This window comes from Canis aureus, chromosome 14 (assembly GCF_053574225.1).
Source record: "Canis aureus isolate CA01 chromosome 14, VMU_Caureus_v.1.0, whole genome shotgun sequence".
Taxonomy (NCBI): Eukaryota; Metazoa; Chordata; class Mammalia; order Carnivora; family Canidae; genus Canis; species Canis aureus.
Window position 1 is genome coordinate 46,547,763 of NC_135624.1, and position 21,933 is coordinate 46,569,695.

At 36.4% G+C, this 21,933-nt stretch overlaps 1 protein-coding gene and 1 long non-coding RNA gene across 4 annotated transcripts in view; both read left to right on the forward strand.

Annotated features, from left to right (window-relative positions):
- Positions 1 to 21,933, forward strand: part of GABRB1 (gamma-aminobutyric acid type A receptor subunit beta1) — a 368,711-nt gene that overhangs the window by 116,626 nt on the left and 230,152 nt on the right. For all 3 annotated transcript variants that reach the window (XM_077847919.1, XM_077847922.1, XM_077847920.1), the window contains one exon: positions 6,923 to 7,143. In XM_077847919.1, the coding sequence (XP_077704045.1) occupies positions 6,923 to 7,143 (221 nt within the window). The remainder of the gene's footprint in view (positions 1 to 6,922; positions 7,144 to 21,933) is intronic.
- LOC144283610 (uncharacterized) lies at positions 7,150 to 8,837 on the forward strand. The gene is made up of 2 exons (XR_013352170.1): positions 7,150 to 7,348; positions 7,770 to 8,837. It is a non-coding gene; the product is annotated as an uncharacterized LOC144283610 (long non-coding RNA).

Consider the following 21,933-nt stretch of genomic DNA (forward strand, 5'->3'; position numbering starts at 1 on the left):
TGGGGCTATTTAGGATGAGACAGAGGTAAAGAAGGTTATGTTCTCTGAGGCATTGCATGAGGCTACAGTCGGTGAAAAAAAAATACTAATAAATGGGAACATGGGCTTTGGAAATAATAAGAATGCAGGTATTTTAAAGATATTGTAACAAAATATGGCTAAGGAGTAAGCACAACAAACATATATTAATAGTTAACATAATAGTAGATGATGTTAAGATAAAAGATTAGAAATTAACAGCAAATCTGGAGATACAATGATGAATTTCCACTGCAGAATGTGCTTAACAGTGACACTGATACAAAAACATTCATTTAAACAGACGGTTGCATTAGAAACAGATGTTGTGTGGTTCATTTCAATTACAACTTAAATTGGTTTATTTGTCAGGCCATTTTCCACTAAACTTTGCATGAGATACAAGTTGTATGTTTTTTTTTTTTTTTCCTATCCTTATTCTACAAGCTCTACTACTTGTTGCCAGGGTACACACTTCTCTCCAGGTTACTTTTCTTCATAATTACCATTGGGTTTGATAGGGAATTGTCTTGATAGAAGTAAAATTAATTTCCCTCTTCTCTCTTTGCTCTTCTTGTTGATAAGCAAAGCCAAATATGTTCCTCTTTCGTTTTTCAGCCAATTAACATCTCTGGGTCTCAAGTTTCTCATAAGAGCTCCCTTTTTTGAAACCAGGAAGATGGGTCAGATGATTGAGGTTTTGTTGGGTTTCCTTAATATGTGTAATTTGTTCTTAATGAGATTCTGATATGGCTGGTGATCAGCATCATTATTATGGCTCTTTCTTGTCAGAGAACATAAAAATGAAAATAACTCAGCACAAAGAAAGTGGGATTTATTGTGATGACACGAAGAGGGCTCCTAGCAGGTGAAAGTATCAGACTTGTCCACATGTCCACACCTTATGAGAACTAGAAACAGGAAGCAAAAGCCTTCCTGAGCTCTGTCATTTGTTCTCTAATAATGTCAGACCCTTCTTCATCTTCTGGTTAGTTTTTGCCTCCTTCTCTGCTTTCTTTCTTTCTGTACAAGCTGACTTTCTCTTTTTATTCATAGTCTCTCCTCTCTCACAACTGCATAGTAGCAGTGCACCCTAGTTCTAGGTCATGACTTCTGCATTTAATCTCACAGCTCCTGTCTCAGATTCTTGATGCAAGAGCTAATTTCTGGGAGAGGACTCTGGTTGGTTCATCTCATCTTTCTGAGCCAGGCACAGGTTTATTTCCTGCCTATGGATCAGCTGCTTTTAAATCAGGTATCTACTCTCTGTCTGTTCTCAAGTTGGGAGGATCATGAGATAGAGAAGGTGGCCTTGTTCAATCAGCAGGGGCTGTCAGCAGGGCCCAGAAGGGACTGTAGACCTGGTAGGCAGTGATGCACAGCTCTACTACAGTCAGTTCTTGGGGGAACACTAAACTGGCATGAATATTTTATAGGGAGCAAGGATTTAGATTGGAATGCTTTATAGTGTATATCTAAATTTATGAAAGATAAAATACAAACGTGTGTAGGAACACTGGTTCTTTAATACACACATACCTGCACACATGCACACACACATTCCCTTTCTTGAGTATGCTTTGGAAAGAATGGATTACTCATATGATCTTTCTGAGTGGATGCAATATTACTAGATGTTAAAGCAATATTTTGTCTCTTCACTAACAAGTTAGCCTGAGACGTGTGTTGGAGACAGCTCATAAAAGACTCACTTTTCCAACCCACTATAAAGTCTCAGAGCTCATTCTGGTAAAATGCATACCTCAATAAAACACATAACTCTTTTTTCCCTATTCCCTATTTTCCCTATTCCAGTGCAAGGTAATAGATTTTTATCAAATGATTTCTTGTGACAAAGTATCAAATTACAAACCGTCAAATACCAGAATTCCCTAGCACAGAAGTTTTGAGGAATATGTTAAAAGCTCAGGTGGACATGTTAACATACATATTTTTCATGATTAAATAATGATAAAAGATTTTCTAGTATTTTATTGATACTAAAAGGAAAGATATTTTCATCTTAGGCAATATTTCTTACCTTGGCAATATTGACATTTTGAGCCAGATGATTCTTTGTTGTGGGGCTGTGCTGTCCAGTGCATTATGTTGGGAAGCATCCCTGGCCTCTACCCACAGATGTCAGTGGCACACACCATTACTCCCAGCTGTGACAACCAAAACTATCTCTAGACATTGCTAAATGTCCTCTGGGAGCAAAATTACCTGGAGTTTAAAACCACTGATTTAACTTTTATTCTCCATAAGAATTATCTTTATTATTATAAATATTTTCTTATCCCCTAACATTTTTAGATTTAAAATAATTGTCCTTTTGGAGTTTAATTGAGCACTACTGATGGGGTATCTTTTCTCTTGCTTTTCCTCAATGAATCAAATTCTCGCATGCCTGAATTAGCCTGACCAATTTCATTATCCAACTCACACCCGTTAATCCTATTAATTTGCTTCAGTGTCAGAGAATCCCCTACAGCCCATGGTTTCTAAATACGTCGCTCTTCTTCTCAGAGTAGCTTGCCTACTTGAGAAAGCTAGTTGAACAATTGTCAATACACTTGGAATCAAAATGATTTTAGTGTTTTTGGTCAAAGTATTGCTACCTCTAATTTCTTTCTGAAAATTTTCCATCCTTCTTGAGTGCTTGCGCTTTGGACTAATGAAGAATTAATAGAAAATCTGTTGTATGAGAGAACAACATACAGCAATTTAAGCCTTTCTTTTCCATCTAAACATGTAATACACCAAAACGAATCATAGACCGTTATAGTCAGATGCCACCGATAATATTTCTATTAAAATGCAGATAGAATAATTTATTTAAAGTACAGTAGTTTCTCAAATATGTAAATAATAAATTCTCTCACAGAGAATTTGCCTATCTCACAAGGTTTTGAGAACAAAATGTGATAATAGATATGAAAAGCTATGAAAACTAGAGCACAGGGCATTCCCAGGAGAAGGAGATTCTTTTTTTTTTAATAAATTTATTTTTTACTGGTGTTCAATTTGCCAACATATAGAATAACACCCAGTGCTCATCCCGTCAAGTGCCCCCCTCAGTGCCCATCACCCAGTCACCCCTACCCCCTGCCCACCTCCCTTTCCTAGTTCGTTTCCCAGAGAGGAGTCTCTTGTGTTGTCTTCCTTTCTGATATTTCCCACTCATTTTTTCTCCTTTCCCCTTTATTCCCTTTCAGTATTTTTTATATTCCCCAAATGAATGAGACCATATAATGTTTGTCCTTCTCCGATTGACTTATTTCACTCAGCATAATACCCTCCAGTTCCATCCACGTCAAAGCAAATGTTGGGTATTTGTCGTTTCTAATGGCTGAGGAATATTCCATTGTATACATAGACCACATCTTCTTTATCCATCATCTTTTGATGGACACCGAGACTCCTTCCACACTTTGGCTATTGTGGACATTGCTGCTAGAAACATCGGGATGCAGGTGTCCCGGCGTTTCATTGCATCTGTATCTTTGGGGTAAATCCCCAGCAGTGCAATTGTTGAGTCGTAGGGCAGCTCTATTTTTAACTCTGAGGAACCTCCACACAGTTTTCCAGAGTGGCTATACCAGGTCACATTCCCACCAACAGTGCAGGAGGGTTCCCCTTTCTGAGAAGGAGATTCTTGTTAGGCATACACTAAAGTACAAATAGTACAAAAAAGGAGATATGGCTGTATTTTAGGTCTTTCCATAATGTTCCTCATTATCATCACGATTATCATTATCTTCAAAAAGTTTTCATTAAGGTTACCAATCTCATCTGCCCATATTTCCATTTGTCATGGAATCGGGTCATAGATTAGGATAGTAACGCTAGAAATTCAGTAGAAAAGTTCTGAAGGGTACTTGTGCCAAATCACCCAGTTCCAAAACATACAAGCAGAAATATTTCTTCACTGAATTACTTCTTCTTGCAAATAGGGTAAATTACTGCTTTAATTTAGAACCGTGATGTGATTTTTAGTCAATATTTAGTGAAAACAGAGTGGGAGTTGTGCAGAGCAAAGATCTCACTGCATGTATATAGTTCTTTCTCTATAGGAAACAAAACCGTTTCCAGAAAAAGAAGGGAAAAGGTCTACACACGTGCACATACATGCACTCATGCACACACACTTACTTAGATCTATGCAGAGATTACTCATGTTACACTATTTTCTCCTTTCTACTCTCCATCGTTGACTTACCACAAACTCGTATTTTAATCATAGCGTTTATCATGAGTATTATTTTGCCTTTATAACCCTGTATACTTTACAAGAATATGTTTTTTCGCCATTACACATTAAAACTTTATTGAGGAAAAGATGGAATAAGCATTTTGCCCATGGTCTCACTGTGAGGAAATTCTTTGTCCCACGTGTGAAGATCTGGAAGCTAATGACTATTGGGCATGAGTACTGAAACAATGTGTTCCATTGCTGACTGTGCTGATCACCATGGCAAAGTTTACATTAACATGTCTTTGACTAGTTATTAATTTTCCTACTTTGGCTGAATTACAAACAAGAACTGAACACCAAGACTTGCAATTTATCACAGACAATTGCTTATTTTCATGGTCAGTGGAGTCCTTCTGCCTACAAATTTTTTTCGTAAACATCTCTTTAAAAATAGAAATGCTTATGAAAATGAATATATACACTCAAAGTAATTTGGAGGTATGATACTAATCTTTAAATAGCAACAATTTTGAAGATAATATATTTGTTTAGCATGTTACAGTTTCTAAAGAGGCTTCTCCATAATTTTCCCAAGTAATGTTCACAATTAGCCAGAAAGTGCTATTATTTTTATTTAAAAATGAGGCATTTACAATACGGAGGGTTAAGTTAGTTACTTGTGGTTACATAGTTCTATATGTGGTAGATCTTAGAGTCAAGGTACTTTGAAATCTCTGGCCCAGAATCTGTCCAATTCATTTTTCTTCCAAAAAGGTGTTAAGAAATTGAAGAGAATGCAAATAAGAATAGTAGCAATTGAGAAGGGAATTGTATGTAACCCTGTGGATTTTCTTCTTGTTAAATGAAGGTAAAGTGGAAGGAGCTTTTAGACCTTTAAGGGATATTGAGTGATTAATAGTGAAGAGCTAATGAACGAGAAAGAATGGCTTTGAATTATTGCATGATGGCTTCTGAGTAAACAGTGTAAATGTTCTTGAGTATAATGGTTAAAGGACCCTGGAATTCATTATCCAGAACAAATATTGTCTTATATTTGGGGATTTTTCAGAAATGCATATAACATAGATCCATAAAGTGTTCTAAATAAACTATGGTTTGCCCAGATGTAAGGCATGATGTGAGTCAGTGTTTCTCAATTAGTGGTATATACAACATAGGCAGTTCACAGACCTTGTGCAGGAGTTATGCAGTGTTTTCTTAACTGTTGCTAAAGCATTCACGGTCACTACTGACAGATAAATATCCTTTAAAAGCAAAAATGAACTTTCTGTTTTTATTACACTGGGACTCACATCTTAAAGACTTTATGATTTTACTGCTACCATTATTTTATTTTTATTTTATTTTATTTATTTTATTTTATTTTTTTATTATTTTTTCATGAGAGACACAGAGAGAGAGGTAGAAACATAGGCAGAGGAGAAGAAAGCTCCCCACAGGGAACCCGATGTTGGACTCCATCTCAGGACCTCAGGATCACGACCTCAGCCAAAGGCAGATGCTCAACCAGTTAGCAACCCAGGTGCCCCTACTGCTACCATTTTTTTTAAAAATTTATTTATTTATGATAGACAGAGAGAGAGAGAGAGGCAGAGACACAGGAGGAGGGAGAAGCAGGCTCCATGACGGGATCCCGGTGCGGGACTCGATCCCGGGACTCCAGGATCGCGCCCTGGGCCAAAGGCAGGCACCAAACCGCTGAGCTACCCAGGGATCCCCTGCTACCATTTTTTAATGGACAATTACGCTTTCTATAATAGGGTTCTTTAAAAATAGATAACTAAAACTCTCATAATCATCATGGCTCCTCTCTAATAGCTTGATCTATTTATTGAGCCCGAATCTTCCTGTCTCTCACTGCCAGGGAAAATCTCGGCAGAAAAAAAAAGTAAAAAGGGATGTCCTCAGTATTACCTCTTACAAGAGGTGAGGAAACAAACTCAAGCACAAACCCAGCTCTGAACTCAAACCAATTCCTAAAGCAAAGCAGGAATCAGATAAGAGAGAAATAGTTGAGCAGTTCTATCACAGATTTCAGTTCTCAGGCCAAATAAATATCTCCATTTAAACGTGTTTTATAAACTACTTTTTAGTACCAGTAGACAAGTTGTAATTTGCTAGAAAGATCCAGATAATGGTGATTGATGACCTTTATAATGCAAACGGCAGTATTTATTCAAAAGGCATTTGCAGTTTGGAAAACACCCTCTCCTTTTCAGCACACCAATTTTTAGTTATTATTATTGCACACACAATAATAGTACCATAATAGTACCATAAATATACCATAAATATAATATTCAAAGGCAGGTTTTTGTACCTGGATGAACATGGATGAACATGGGTGTCTCAGCATAACTTTCCTTTATGGCCTCACCCATGATCACTACCTTAACTTCAAACCTTAAAATTCAGTTAAATGAATTTGCCCTACATTGGAGTGAATGCTTGTGCATGCATTCAATTATTGCTCCAGTTCTTCTAACCTACTGGCTGCCCTATACACAGAGGTGCATATTTCTGTGTATTCAGGTGTAACTTCTTCAGGATCAGCAGGACGGTGGATCTCTGGGAATACACAATACCACCTACTATCACTTTCATAACAAAAGGTCTTCGATGATGATGATGATGATGATCATGATGATGATGATGATAATCATTTTTTTTTCATTTATTTCACAGGATTATACACTCACCATGTATTTCCAGCAGTCTTGGAAAGACAAAAGGCTTTCTTATTCTGGAATCCCGCTAAACCTCACATTAGACAACAGGGTAGCTGACCAACTCTGGGTGCCAGACACCTACTTTCTGAATGACAAGAAATCATTTGTGCATGGAGTTACAGTGAAAAATCGAATGATCCGACTTCATCCTGATGGAACAGTTCTCTATGGACTCCGGTAAATGACTTTGTGTTGCATGGTTTACTGTTACTGTTGTAGTTATTATTATTGTTATGTTATATTTTTGGAAATGGGCAGAAGGAAGAGAACCAAGTAGGGGAATGTATAGACAGTTTCATCTATGTAACAAAATTATGTTGCAGACCAGAAAATCTCTTTTGGAATCATTTGAGCTAATTCTAGGCAACTTCGTTTATCAAAGGTAAGTGAATGATTTGCCCTGAACTTCCAATAATAAACGTAGTAATAGGAAAATGTATGTTTGCCAGATTTTATATCTAACTTATTGTAGAAATTAAATCTTTTTTTAGCTGATTGCTTGATTATCTCAGAGCCACGCAGATGGAAGTGAAATGTGTTCTAAGTATTGGGTATAGCTACTTAATTATGAAAGAGAATTAGGAAACAATATTTTGAAGAAGTAGGAAATATTTTGTGGTAACTTTGAGAAGATTCATAGTGTTTTCATTCCCTTAAATCCCTCTTTTAGTATGTGTATTTAGGCATACGATCCGTATTGAATTAATTTTTGTTTCATGTAAGGTAAGGCTTGAGGTTCAATTTTTTCCCCTATGAACATCCAGTTATATAATTTACTGAAAAGATTTTTCTTTTCCCACCAGATTATGTTGGTGCCTTTGACTGGATAAGCGAGAGTCTACTTCTAGGCTCTATTCTATTTCATTGTTCCATCTGTCTCTCCATAAGCAGTATCACACTATTTTAATTACAATAGCTATACAGTAAATCATGAAATAGTGTAAATCCTCCCACTTTGTACTTATTATTTAAGATTTCTATGGATGAATATTCTAGACATTGTGCTTCCTGTAACTTCTAGAACCAACTTACTGATTTCTACCCAAAAAAAATCTGCTGGAATTATAATTGGGATTGCATTAACTCTGTAGATCAGTTTGAGGAGAATTAATATCTTAAAATTATCTAATATTCTAATTCATGAATATGATGTACCTTTATTTACTTAGGTTACTTTTAATTTATATCAAAATGTTTTACACCATAGTGGCTTTTATTTTATTTGACTTTTTATGATTCAAGTATAAAAAAAGGTATCATACACTTATAGTGGTCTATTATTAACTCTCATTTGGTTAAGGATTTAAAAATTTTAGGGCTAGAATTCAAATCAGCTTCCCATTTTACTAAAGAAATGCCTGAATTGTGGCATGTTACTGTAGGATATTGTAGAGTGGTGGTTCTTTATTCTTTGTTGTCACCTTTTGTGATCCCTTTGAGAAGCGACAAGAGCTATATTCACAAACTCATATATGAGTTTCCTATTGTTTTAGAGTCTTCATAAGCTCCCTAAAATTCTTCACACATCAACACCACGCTAAAACTCTAGACAAGAGATAAAATGCTACAGGCAACTTCTGTACATTCATCAATACCCAAAAACAATATGCAAGTGAAAAAAAACTGCACTTTTTTTCTGCACTTAGTTTTGCACTAAAACTTCTGAACTTAACCCAATGGTTGATTATTTAGTTGATAGATTTGGACTTCATTTGCATAGTAAAACAGCATCAGTTGCAAAATAATATTTGTAATTTCTCCACTTTTTCAGTGCCCCAAGAGCTTTCAATTCTAGATTAAAACCTCTGACCTAAAAGTCTCTAAAAAAAAAAAAAAAAAAAGGTAAAATAAACCAACAATTCCCTTGAGTGTGTTGATAGCTACTACTGACAAAATCTAATCCAAGATCAGTGGTGATCATTGATGATGATGCATACACTGGAAAACAGTTGTCATTTTTTGTGTCAATGAAACTTTTGTCAGATATAACCAAGGTGTAAAGGGACAAATTATTCTTCTAAAATATTCTGGGAGAAGGGCAGGCCCAGTGGCACAGCGGTTTAGCGCCGCCTGCAGCCCTGGGTGTGATCCTGGAGATCCAGGATCGAGTCCCACATCAGGCTTCCTGTATGGAGCCTGCTTTCCCCTCTGCCTATGTCTCTGCCTCTGTGTGTGTGTGTGTGTCTCTCGTGAATAAATAAATAAAATCTTAAAAAAAAAATTCTGAGAAAAACTCCATAATCCAACTTAGTAAGATAATCAATTACATGTATAATAACTATATATGATTAGCAAAGAATGTATAAACAGTTGTTTTTGTTAAAAAAAAAAAAAGGCAACCAGGTTTTTTATTGGCAAGATTGGCAAGAAAGAATCTCACTTCAGGCATTTCTCAAATTATTGGTAGTCTCCACCAATGGAAATTGATAAACAGGAAGAAAAATATTTGAGAACCATGAAGTTGAACACATCTCATTGAAAACTGATAAAACTGAAGCACAACACAGGAAGGGTCTTTTCTAAGGGCACAATAAAGTAACAGCAGAATTGGGACTAAACTCCAGGTATCTTGATTTCCATATGTGTGCTTTTCCTACGCCATCACCCTTCAAACACACATAGAAGTCAACACCTCCTTCCAAATTGTATGACATTGCTTTCTCTTCTTTGCAGCCAACCTAGGCTTGGTGCCCACAAATAGCTCTCCTCAAGGAAAACATAGACCCTTCCTTTATTATGTGGATTCTGACCTCTTTTTGGCACCAGCATTCTCCATAAGAGTTTCACATCATCTTGGTATTTCTCCTCCCTTGTCGTCTTCTTCCCTCCCCCCAACTCCAACATTTCTGGTTGTTTGACCTTGAACAAGTCATATAAATTTACTAATCTTGGTTCTATCACCTGCAGTAATGACTGAATAACCCCTGATTCATTATTAGGAAATTCTTACAAAATAATGAATATGTTAATACACAGTAAATTCTAAGTTGTATTTTTCTGAAGTCGTTGTGCCTTGTATAGATTTATTAGGTGCTAGAGAAGCTGCACATGGAAGGTGATTCTCTAACTCCCAGGGGCATCAGTAACAAGAACAGAGATACAGTTTTACAAACAAACAAACAAACAAACAAACAAACAAACATTCAGAGGCACCTGCATGGCTCAGTTGATTGGTTTCGGCTCAGGTGACGAACTCAGGGTCTTGAGAAGCTGCCCCTCAGGCTATACGCTAAGCAGGGAATCTGCTTGAAATTCTTTCCCCTCCATCTCCTTCCCCCACTGCCCCTTCTTCTCTCACATGTGTCTGCTCGCTCTCTCTCTCAAAATAAATAATTAAAAAAAATTCACTGAGTGCACAGTATATGCCATATATTCACTCTTCTGGCCCTGGAAATAATTCCACAGAAGCATGACAGAAATTTGTCATTGTGACAGAGGGGGACTCACTAGTGACCGTGGTCAGAAGATTGTGGCTGAACTAGATTGTGCTCTTCAATAAGCTATTGCTTCCTCTGGGCTTCAGATTCCTCAGTCTTATAGGGAAGAGATTACATAAAATTCTCCCTAAATTCCCTTCCAAATCTAACTTCCATTGCTTCTATGATTCTATATATTCAGGCTTGTTTATTTTAATTCTTTTGATATAGATATCCTAGTCTTAGAAAGGACAACCTGTATTTTTTCTTCATAATGGACTTCTCAAGAATAACTGCCATATATTACTTCCTAAGCACATGTACTAGAAAATCCTTATCATATAACATATGTATTGGTATATTAATAGCTGTACTTATTTTAAATATGGGTATTCCCAGAAGAATGAAATTCTTGCCTTATCTCTTTCCATAAGTCTAGCTAATAGTCATTATGAAATGAGACTGTACACTAATGGGATCTTTTTTTAACATTGATGGGTTAATGGGATTTTCTGAATGTACCTAAAGTCCCTTTAAAAACCAATATTCCAATTATTCCATAATCATAAGACCATTCATTAAACTAAATAAAATTCTCCTATATTCAAACTCATTATGAGATGCTAAAATGTAATGTATATGAAGCCACAAGAATAGAATTGGTTGTTTTTTATTTCTGTGAACTATGCCAAATCAGATTTTACACATGAGGAATGATACACAGTTGTGTTAACACTTAAAAATAATAGAGTGATGTCTGATGGGAGTCTAGTGCTTTTGGAGGAGCCAGGTTGCTGTGCAACAGGCATTCAGCAAATAGAAGAGGCTCCATTCCCTATGCTTTTTACTCTAAGGCTACCTCTTCTGTGACAAAATGCATTACACCAAGGAGCAGCCCCACCATCACTATTACTTCTTCTATTTTGCTACAGATCATTATGAAAGATATCTGTGATGTGGTGAGAAGTGGCAGGAGACCAGAACTTAAAGTGGCAGGAGACCAGAACTTATGTCCATATCCCATGACTGCTCCACCCTCCTCCTTTCAAAGCACATGATGTCATTTCTTTTCTTCCTCAAAGATGGAGACTAAACAGCTGAATTGTTGTCATGGGATGTTGTCAGTGTCATGCATCAAATCCTTAAATTTCTGTCTTTCCTCCCTTCTGTTTAACTCTGGGGATGATTTCCTCCTCTTTCGAAGGTCGGTCTTTCCACATATGCATTTCATTTTATTACTGCACACTCTTCTCAGACTTTGCTCTCTTCTTTTAGCAAATCTTCAGACTTCCCTCTCCACTGGCTCCTTCCAGTCCTCTCATATCTCATATTTTTGGTTTCCTCTACTCCTTCACCATTTACTCCTCCGTCTCCAAAACCATTGCTCCACTCATGCTACTTTCCTGAAACAACTCTGTCCAAAATTACCAGCACCATTGCTGGTTCTCAATCTATCCTCTTGACTTCTCTGAATGATTTAAGAGTAGTGACTGACCTTGATGCCAGGATTTCCACAACTTGGCACAGTTTTTTCATTATTGCTGTTCTTCTGGTCTTTTTTGCTATTTCCTCACTGGTTCCTCTCTTGCCTCTAATTGTGAACTAAAGGGATTCTTTGAGGTTTGATCAACTCACTGATGTGACAGCTTAAATATCTAAAACCCAAATTACTGAGTTCATAAAAATATTTGTAATTGCTTCCTGAGCATCTGTATCTGGATGCCCACCCAGCCAGATCCTCCTGACATGACCCCTATTTCATATTACCTGTTTTCTTTTTCTAAAACCAAGTTCTCCTCATTATACAGCTGCTAATAACCAAAATCGTCATCTTCCAAGTCAATAAGAATGAACTTGTAGGCAGTTTTGGCTCTACATCTCTTTTGTTCTGAGATCCAATCTATTGTTTCTGCTCTGCTGTATCTCAGCTATGTGCATTTACAACCCATTCCATCATCTAAATTAACATCCTTACTATCTGTCACTTCCTGGCCAATTTCCTACCTCAGTTTTTCTTGTTCTCATCAACTGCCATCTTACTCTTCCTACAGTGCATGTCACTCCTACACGAAAAAAAAAAAGTGTCTTCACAGTCCCCATAGAATCACGTTTTCATTCTTCTGTGTGTAATCTAAGACTTTTTATATGTGACCAAAACAACTTTCCTATATCATTGCCCATTTCCTTCCTCTATGAAGCCTAAACTTTTATAAAGCAACCTACTTATTTCTCTAAGCACATTCAAGGCATTTCAAACTCATGTATGACCTAAATATATGACTCAAATAGATCATATATATACCAAAAAACCTATTTGATATTACTTGAGATTCAAATTTAACTGTGGGCATCCTGTTTTATCTGACAACCTAGAGCCCTGCTGAAATGCTCTCACTTCACTATTATCCCCAAACCCTCTTTTCCTCATTCCACCACTGTTTCCCATCTTACTCCTTTTTCTTAAAAGCTTCTCTGAAATTTCACTTTCTCCATGAGGACTTTCACAGTCTTTTTAGGCAGATGAAAACTCATTCTGATTTGATATCTTACTTAGCTTTAATCTCATGTAGGCTCATGAGATTTGTAACACACCTTTGATGTCATATCTTTCTGTGTCTTGGGGTTATTTTCCTGTGATAGCAACAAGATTGTTCAGCTGCTGAAAATATGAACTCTATTTCCTTAACCTTTGATCCCCTCTCTCAAACCAAATAAATTTTGAAAAATTGAAATGAAAATTTGTAGGATGCAGTCACCTGACTCACAATCATTGTCAGCTGCAACATTTCCTATATCTAAATGATGGCTCTTAACCAAAGAGCGATTATCACTATTAATGACCAGATGTGTTCTGCCTCTTGTCCAAACATGATCCAGCTGGCTGCAAACACTGATTCTCTCCAAGGCCTGACCCCATGGATGCTGAAAGACAGTGTTTATCTTTCCTGAAAATGGCAGGCATGGAATGACTGAATTCTGGGAATGTATTTAGTGGAATACTTAACCTTCTTAAAACTGCCCTTCTTTTGCCTTCCCCTCCTAACCCTTGCCTTGGCTTTTCTTTCTAAGATTCACGGTGCTTGGGATCCCTGGGTGGCGCAGCGGTTTAGCGCCTGCCTTTGGCCCAGGGCGCGATCCTGGAGACCCGGGATCAAATCCCACGTCGGGCTCCCTGCGTGGAGCCTGCTTCTCCCTCTGCCTATGTCTCTGCCTCTCTCTCTCTCTCTCTCTCTGTGTGTGTGACTATCATGAATAAATAAATAAAATCTTTAAAAAAAAAAAAAAAAGATTCACGGTGCTTCTTTCCTGCATCTTCTAGCAAAGGTGAGCTTGGGGCCAGGTGGTTTTGAGGAGCTATGTGAGAATGGGGAGTGGAATGAATAGTGAAAATTCTCTGGCTCAATACCGGGTCATATTGGATCTTGTAAGTATGTTGAGTGTTTATGTGGGCTTGTGTGTACGTTTTGTAAGCAATACAGAATAAGTAATACACTTCACGCCATTTAACATTGATAGCAATTATATCAAAGAATTTAGCTAATACCAAAGTAAATAAATAATTGAAACTATGCCATGCATGAGTGCTATACTAATATCCAAGTAGAGAAATGTGCTAATGAATATCCAACTTTATAAATAATTGCGACTATACTATGCTAAGTGCTCTACCTCTATTGTCATATTTTATCTTTACCACAACACTATGAATTATGTACTAATATTATGCTTTATACTAATATATTAGTATATACTAATACTAAGAGAATCTAAAGTAATTTTTCTTGCCTCATAATTTATACTTGTCAAGGTCAAACAGATACACATTACATTTGACTGATAAAATATCTGAAATCTTTTTCCACTAAATGTTCACTGTTCCTTTATTTCCCTCCTTGTAAATTATTTGAAAAATTAAAAAACATAGGTTTTTTTGTGATTACATCCCCTTGTTGTAAATGTGTTTCTCTATGCCCTCTATTTGAGGCTTGATCAGATTTAGATTAGTTATTTTGTTTTGCTTTGACAAGACTGCTTCATAAGTCATATTGCACACTTCTGTCAGGAGACACAAAATGCCTGCATGTCTTTGTGATGTGAAGATTGTTGAGCAGATTTAGGCACTGACAACTTGATCTAGCCATTACAATAATTCTGTTAATTTTTATGTAATTGTATTAGTTTGCTAAGACTGTGTAACAAAGTGCCACAAAATGGCTGCGAAGAGAAATTTGTAGTCTCACAGTTCTGGAGTCAGCAAAATTGGTTTCTTCTGAGGGATATGAAGGAAGGGTCTGTTCTGGGCCTCATTCCTTGGCATGACTGGCTTCTCCCTGTATTCCTTCTTTCTATGTGTATCTCTGTGTCCTCTTTTTAAAAGGACACTGGTCATATTGGATTGGGCCTACCCTAATGATCTCACTTTAAATTGATTACATCCATAAAGACTCTACCTCCCAATAAGGTCACACTCTGAGGTATTGGATGTTAGGACTTCAACCGATGAATTTAGAGGGCTACAGTTCAGCCCATGACAATTTTAGCAGCCAGTGGTAGTCTTTGCCTAAACCTGTTTAGAATTTGCAAAATGTGATATTCTAACATTCCTTCTAAGCAAGAACTTTCCTTCATCAACTATTTGATAATCTGAAGTAAAATTGTTGGAGTGAAGGCAGATAAATGCTTGATTGTTTCCCTTTATTGAGCAGTTTTCAAAATAGCTAGTTGTTTCCCTAGAATCTCCCAAATGTGACCACTGAGACTTGGCATTTTGTTGTGTTTTTTGTGTGTGTCCTTATGAAATGATGGGTTGTAACAGGTATGCCTATTCCAGTACACTGTGACTGTCATTACTTTCAATCCTTACTTTGTCTTGTCTTTGGCCACTGGCAGCCCTTTTAAGTTGGCTCCCGAGTTCTTTCAGCATGAACTCAGTAGTCATTGACAGTTCCCTGGTCTTCTGATACATCAACTTGTACATTGTGTGTCCTAGAAGTAGAGGAAAAACATTACAAGTTCATATTGATATTCCTAATTCAATTTTAAAATTATAGGGCTTTTATTCAACCTCTTTAATTTTATATTTGTTTCTTTCATCTTCATTAACAATACTGACTCCTAATATATTAACATGATTATGTATTTAGTTTATTGTTGTATATATATGTGTACATATATGTGTGTATGTATATACATGTTTTTAAATAAAAATACCAACATTATTGTTACTAATGATGGAATTACCAAAAAAAGTTAAGATTTCTTTGTAGTGATTTTGCCTTTAGGGCATATCCCATTAGGGATATAGAGTAGAATCACTGTTTTTAAAGTTACATTTTAAACTTTAGTGTCTTATTGTACGATTAAGCCACCACTAAAGAAACCTTTTGTTTTTGGTTTGGATTTTTAAAATTTGATTTAGTTCAATTTCATAATCATATAAAATATTTACATATTTCCAAAGTCAAAAAATGAAACAAAAGAAGTATTATTTCCACTGTGGTCCTGACTCTTTTCCATTATCTTCCCCTGTAGCATTTTAATTTGCTTTAAGATTTTCCTTCTGTTGTACCAGACATGCACACATAGTCACCTCCTTGGCTGGAAGGTAGCACAGTATTTCCACTACTCTATCTTGAGAGATGATTTTGCAAAGCCACCATAATGTTGAAAGCAGATTTTAATCCAACCTTCCTCATTTCAGCCTACATTCTTTGCCTCTGCACAGAGAAGCTTTTCTCTGTGCTGTTTAAGCTTATCTTTCCTGCAGATGATTCTGGGAAGACAGTCACCTATGTCTGATGCTTTCATTGCTCACCATTATAGAAATGAAAATAATTAGAGAGAATACACAGCATAAATGGGAATAGCTCTTCCAAGTGTGTGAGATTTATAAAATGTACATAACTTTGTCAGGTTTTCTAACGTACATAAAGGACTCCAAATTCCAAAGAGAAACTACTAAATTTCAGGTTTCAGAAATGAATCTGGGGCTAACCAGACACCTGTGGCCTGAGAGGGATTTTGAGAATTCCCCTACCATATTTGCTTACCTAAGTTGACTCTGAATTGATTTTTTGATGTTCTTGACAGTGCCTGACCATGAGTTGTGCATGAGAATAAAATCAAAGACTACATTTATTGAATATAAAAGAAAAACAGAATTTCCCAGTATTCCTGGGAGGATCATTTTGTCTTGCCTTGGTCTTCATGATAAAAAGTAGAGGCAATTATTTTGATGATATTGATAAAGAAAAAAATGCAAAAAACCCAAACCCTACCACCATTGATTTTAAAGCAGTTTGAGGTCCTAAATGTTTCATATTAGCTCTCTACATTGATTGTACCCTGAAAAAATTACTTCTCTCTCCTACAGACTTTCTGTGTATAGAAGCAGTTATGATTACATTCAGGAGTCCTGGGCAGATCACACAGGGCTTCCTGTGAGGCATGCTAGACAAAGATATTGTTGAGTTGATTGTAGAGAATAAATATGTGGGCTGATGCAGTGTTTGCAGAGGAAGGCTGGCTGATATTGACAAATGCATCCTGTTAAGAGAAAGAAACTTCTTACTTCAAAAGGTAGAGAGAAAAAAACAGGCCATGCATAAAGAATAGGTAGCTTATTCTGTTAGGAAGAATGCCTGGAGACTCTCTTTACAATTCTCACCAAAGAGCTTAGTATTGCTATTCCCTTCACACTGTTGATGTATATTTTAAAGTTTCATCAGTGACATACAGAGAAACTATTTGAAATGTTCTCCAGTGAAGGGGCTGCTATTTTTGCTTTTCAAAGTTTTTATTTTTTTTAATTTTTATTTTTTAATTAATTTATGATAGTCACAGAGAGAGAGAGAGAGAGGCAGAGACACAGGCAGAGGGAGAAGCAGGCTCCATGCACTGGGAGCCCGATGTGGGATTTGATCCCGGGTCTCCAGGATCGCGCCCTGGGCCAAAGGCAGGCGCCAAACCGCTGCGCCACCCAGGGATCCCCTCAAAGTTTTTATTTTTAATGTTCTTTATTCATCTATCTAAATATGAAAAAAGTTTTATGATTAAATATTTCTTAGAATCTCCTTTTAGATAAATAATGATACAGCAACTAATTCAGTTACTGAAAGACCAATTTAGATAATTGTGCAATTACTATAACTATCGTGTGGCCATGTGGTCTGTAGATGTGTTGTTATGAGTAAACCTCCTTAATACAGTTAATGCAGGAGATTAAGTAAAAATGGGACCATAAATTATCTAAGAAAAGAACTACATCTCCTGAAATTCTTAACCTTGATTGAGTCTCTCATGGAATAATACCAAATCTGAACTCTCAGAAAGGAAGAAAAGAACAAGAGAAAAATATGTAAGAAGGAGAAAGAAGAAAAAAAGGAGGGATGAGAGGCAGGCAGGAGAAAAGGCAGGAAGGCAGGGAGACAGGGAGAGAGGGGAGGGATGGGGAAAGGAGAGAGCGAGGGACTGCAGGGAGGGAGGGAGGAAACAAAAAAGGAAAGGAAAACCAAATATCTTAAAGCTGTATCATGTTTTTTTTATATACTAGTTATACTAATTACAAACAACACCACTTCCAAGATGTATTAGGTTGTGACAATCATTTGTAAAATTTTAAAAGTAATCTTCTCCAGGACCTGCAATTGATTCCATTGAACCATCATTTCCAGCTTTAGTATTTTAGTACCACTTCCATGATTTTTACCACAACTGCATATCATCCAAAATTATTAACTCATTTTTTGCTTAGTATATTTGAAAAGAGACTTTCATTACCTCTGTATTTGGAAAACTACTATTTTAAAAAATAGACATTAAAATGCATCTAAGGTAGGAGTTTTATTAAAATGTAAAAATGCCTAACCACATTCACTTAAGGTTAAGTAAATTAATACAGTAAAGGCCTATATCATTTTCTGATTTATAGTGAGGACCTGATGAGCACTGACTTACCTTGTTTAAAATTCGTGGTATAGGTACACGTAGATAACAAATATATGCTGTAGACATAATAATGGTCATCATCGAAGTAAAGACCTAAATTTTCTGTACTAATCTTTTCAGGCATCAAGTTAAAGCTAGCCTCCCTTTCGGTGTCTGTGTCTCAGGTTATGAAATGGCCACCCCAGAAGCCACCAGCTGGTTATGTTCCAATCCAGCTTCTCATTTTGAATACCAAAGGGCAGTCAGAGTATGTTTCTCAAACCTAAAATTCCACCTTGGTTTGTCTATCACAAGTTATACTAAGCTTAATATATCACTTCTTATTTTTTAAGTATTATGGTATTATAACTTTCCAGATGTAGAGTGACCAATGTAAAGTAATGCTTATGGATATGCAGTGTTCCATATCATTACTGAAAACTGTAGTCTATTCTGTGTCACAACAGAAATGTCAGGGAGAATTTCTGAAAGGCTATATGCTATTAAAATATAATAGAAAACATTTTGTTTAAGACTAGATCTCTTAGGAAAATATTAACTTATTTTTTATACCAACATAAGTAATCTCACTGGTGTTAATAGTACATATTTGCAGTAAACCTAATATTGCTCAATTACATATAAAAGAAGTAATAGGGGATCCCTGGGTGGCGCAGCGGTTTGGCGCCTGCCTTTGGCCCAGGGCGTGATCCTGGAGACCCGGGATCGAATCCCACATCAGGCTCCCGGTGCATGGAGCCTGCTTCTTCCTCTGCCTGTGTCTCTGCCTCTCTCTCTCTCTCTCTCTCTGTGACTATCATAAATAAATAAATAAATTAAAAAATTAAAAAAAAAAAAAGAAGTAATAGAACAATGAATACCATATTTACTAGAATTAATGCCTCATCCTTCAGAGTGTCACAGTACACATCTTGGGGAAAAAAAACGTTTACCTATATAACCAACTTTTCCCTCCTGTTCGGAAACAGTGAGTACTGTTAATCCAAGTAGAGCATGTTTTGTTCTTTCCAGGATATAAAAGTTGTATTAGAGAAGTAGCTCTTTGTCCAATGAATTAATACTCACTTCTCTATATCTTTTAGGAAAACTTGAGGCTCATCTTTCCTAAACCTTATTTTCTTCTTTTTAATAAAGACAGGGATAGAGCTCTTGGGGCAAAGCCAACCTATAATGAAACCACAAAGAGCTTGAGCTGATAGAAATGCCTGATCCATTTTCTTCTAATTGCAAAGCAGTGGTAGATACTTCAATAACAGTAACAATAAGTAATGTAAATACAGTTTTTATTTTTTATTAAATCCTCACATTCTTACCCCTGTTTTTGGAAGAAAACTGCTTAAAGCAAAATTCTTTGTTCCTCCTAAATATCAAAGGATTATTGAAGATGGAGAAATGTGTTCCTCTAGAATCCAAACACCTGATTGTTTTGAAAATCTAGGTCATTATACTTTGATAACTAAAGGGAGACCTAAAAGTTCATGAATGCTGCTTAAGGTACCATGACCACATATATGTAATTTGAATGTTTCTACCTTCTCAACTAAAGAGTGGACAATACCAGGAAAGAGGAACTTCATCTTTTCAAGAATATTTTATTCTCAAGCATGACTATCTCAGGCCCCAGGGCCTGCCAGCATTTAAACTTTTTGTGAAAATATTTGAGACATGACAAGCAAAACTTAATGGCTTCAAACAAGAAAAGTGTGAGATCAAAATTAGAATTATTGATTAAATGCCTCCAAATATAACATTATATCTACAAGTCACTGCAGATTAAAGAATCATAAAATTCAAAATTATAAAAGTCATTTTTAATGCTGTATTTCCTACATTTGTTCAAGAATGCCTTAGGCCAAAAGACTGCTCATAAAGACAAAATTTAGGCCTTCATTACTTTAGGATTTCTACCAGTTCTTTTGCTTCTCTTCTCTTTCTATTCTATCCTGCAGCCCACCAGCAGATTTGTTTTAATAAAACACCATTTCATCACACCATTCTCTTGCTCAGGAACCTATTGATTCCCAATTACCTACCACATCAAGGCAAAACTTTTCTCCAGACATTCATGACACTTCACAATTAGACTCACCCCTGTTACACAGCCTTACTTAAGATTTTGCCCAGCCATGAAGCCTTACATTGTGAGTGTGGGTTTCTTTTTGCTTTTCTTAATTACTAGACTGATTCTTATTTCCTAGCCTCTGTCAGTAGTTCCCCTTCTTTTTAACTGAGCAATGAAAAATATCTTCCTTTCTTTTTACCAGTGCATTGTTCAGCTTCCAAGACCCAATTTAGAGATCGTATCTTTCTCTAAATCTTCTGTAACTACCTTAAACCTCATAGGTCTCCCTCTCCACAGTTATGCAAAACTTGGAACCACTTACAAAGATAGCACTTAATTATGAAATGTCTTCCCCAGGTAATTATTATTTACTAAGTTAGTCTCATCTCCCCAAACACGGTAGCATCTTTTGAGAATATAGAGTCTATTTTTCATACTTCTTTGCCCACAATGTATACCACAGTCAGCACATATGCAGCAAATCATGCATATAACCATTTTGCATATTATTTTTAAACTTCACTCTTGCTCTTAACTATATCTCCCTGACTATGGCTTTTGTGCAGTCAGATTTGCTAAATTTTAAGGAGAAAGCTAATTCATTTTATGAAAATAAAACTTATATGAAAATGGTTAATTCTCATGCTCCACATTCTGCTGTAGCTCATAGGTAGGGGGCTTCCTTCGAAGAGAGTAAAGCATTTTAAGGTATGAGAAGTGTATACAATGTTATGGATTAAATTTCTTTTATTTTTTATCAACTTAGATGCATGAGTGCTTTCTCTTCAAAGTAGCTCCCTCAGAAAACTATATGCTTATTCTTCCAGTATTTTTACAACTTCTCCTTAGGAATTTCATTCAAACCCTTGGCCACATGTTTAAATATTCAAGATGTTGGCAAATTGTTACGTTGAAGGTGATTATTAGAAATAAGTAAGAGTGCAATTGCTGGATCACAGGGTAGTTATATTTTTAACTTTTTTTTAAAGAGGGTGGGCAGAGGGAGAGGGAGAAAGAATCCTAAGCAGGCTCCATGTCCAGGGCAGAGCCCAACATGGGACTCAGTCTCACAACCCTGAGATCATGACCTGAGGCAAAACCAAGGAGTCAGATGCCTAACCGACTGAGCCACCAGGCCCCCCTCCTCTATTTTTAACTTTTTGAGGAATCTCCATACTCTTTTCTAGAATAGTTGCTCCAGTTTGCATTCCCACGAACAGTGTAAAGGATTCCGCTTTCTCCACATCCTCACCAAGCCAGTATTAGTAGGTATTTACCGAAAGGATACAAAAATACTAACTCAAAGGGTTACACGCTTGCTGGTGTTTATAGCAGCATATGGAAAGAGCCCAAGGGTCCATCAACTGATGAATGGATAAAGAAGATATGGTATATATGCATATATTCCATATTCAATGGAATATTACTCAGCCATGAAAAAGAATGAAATCTGGCCATTTGCAGTTACATGAATGGAGGTAGAGTGTATTAAGTGAAGTCAGTCAGAGAAAGACAAATATATGATTTCATTCATATGTGGAA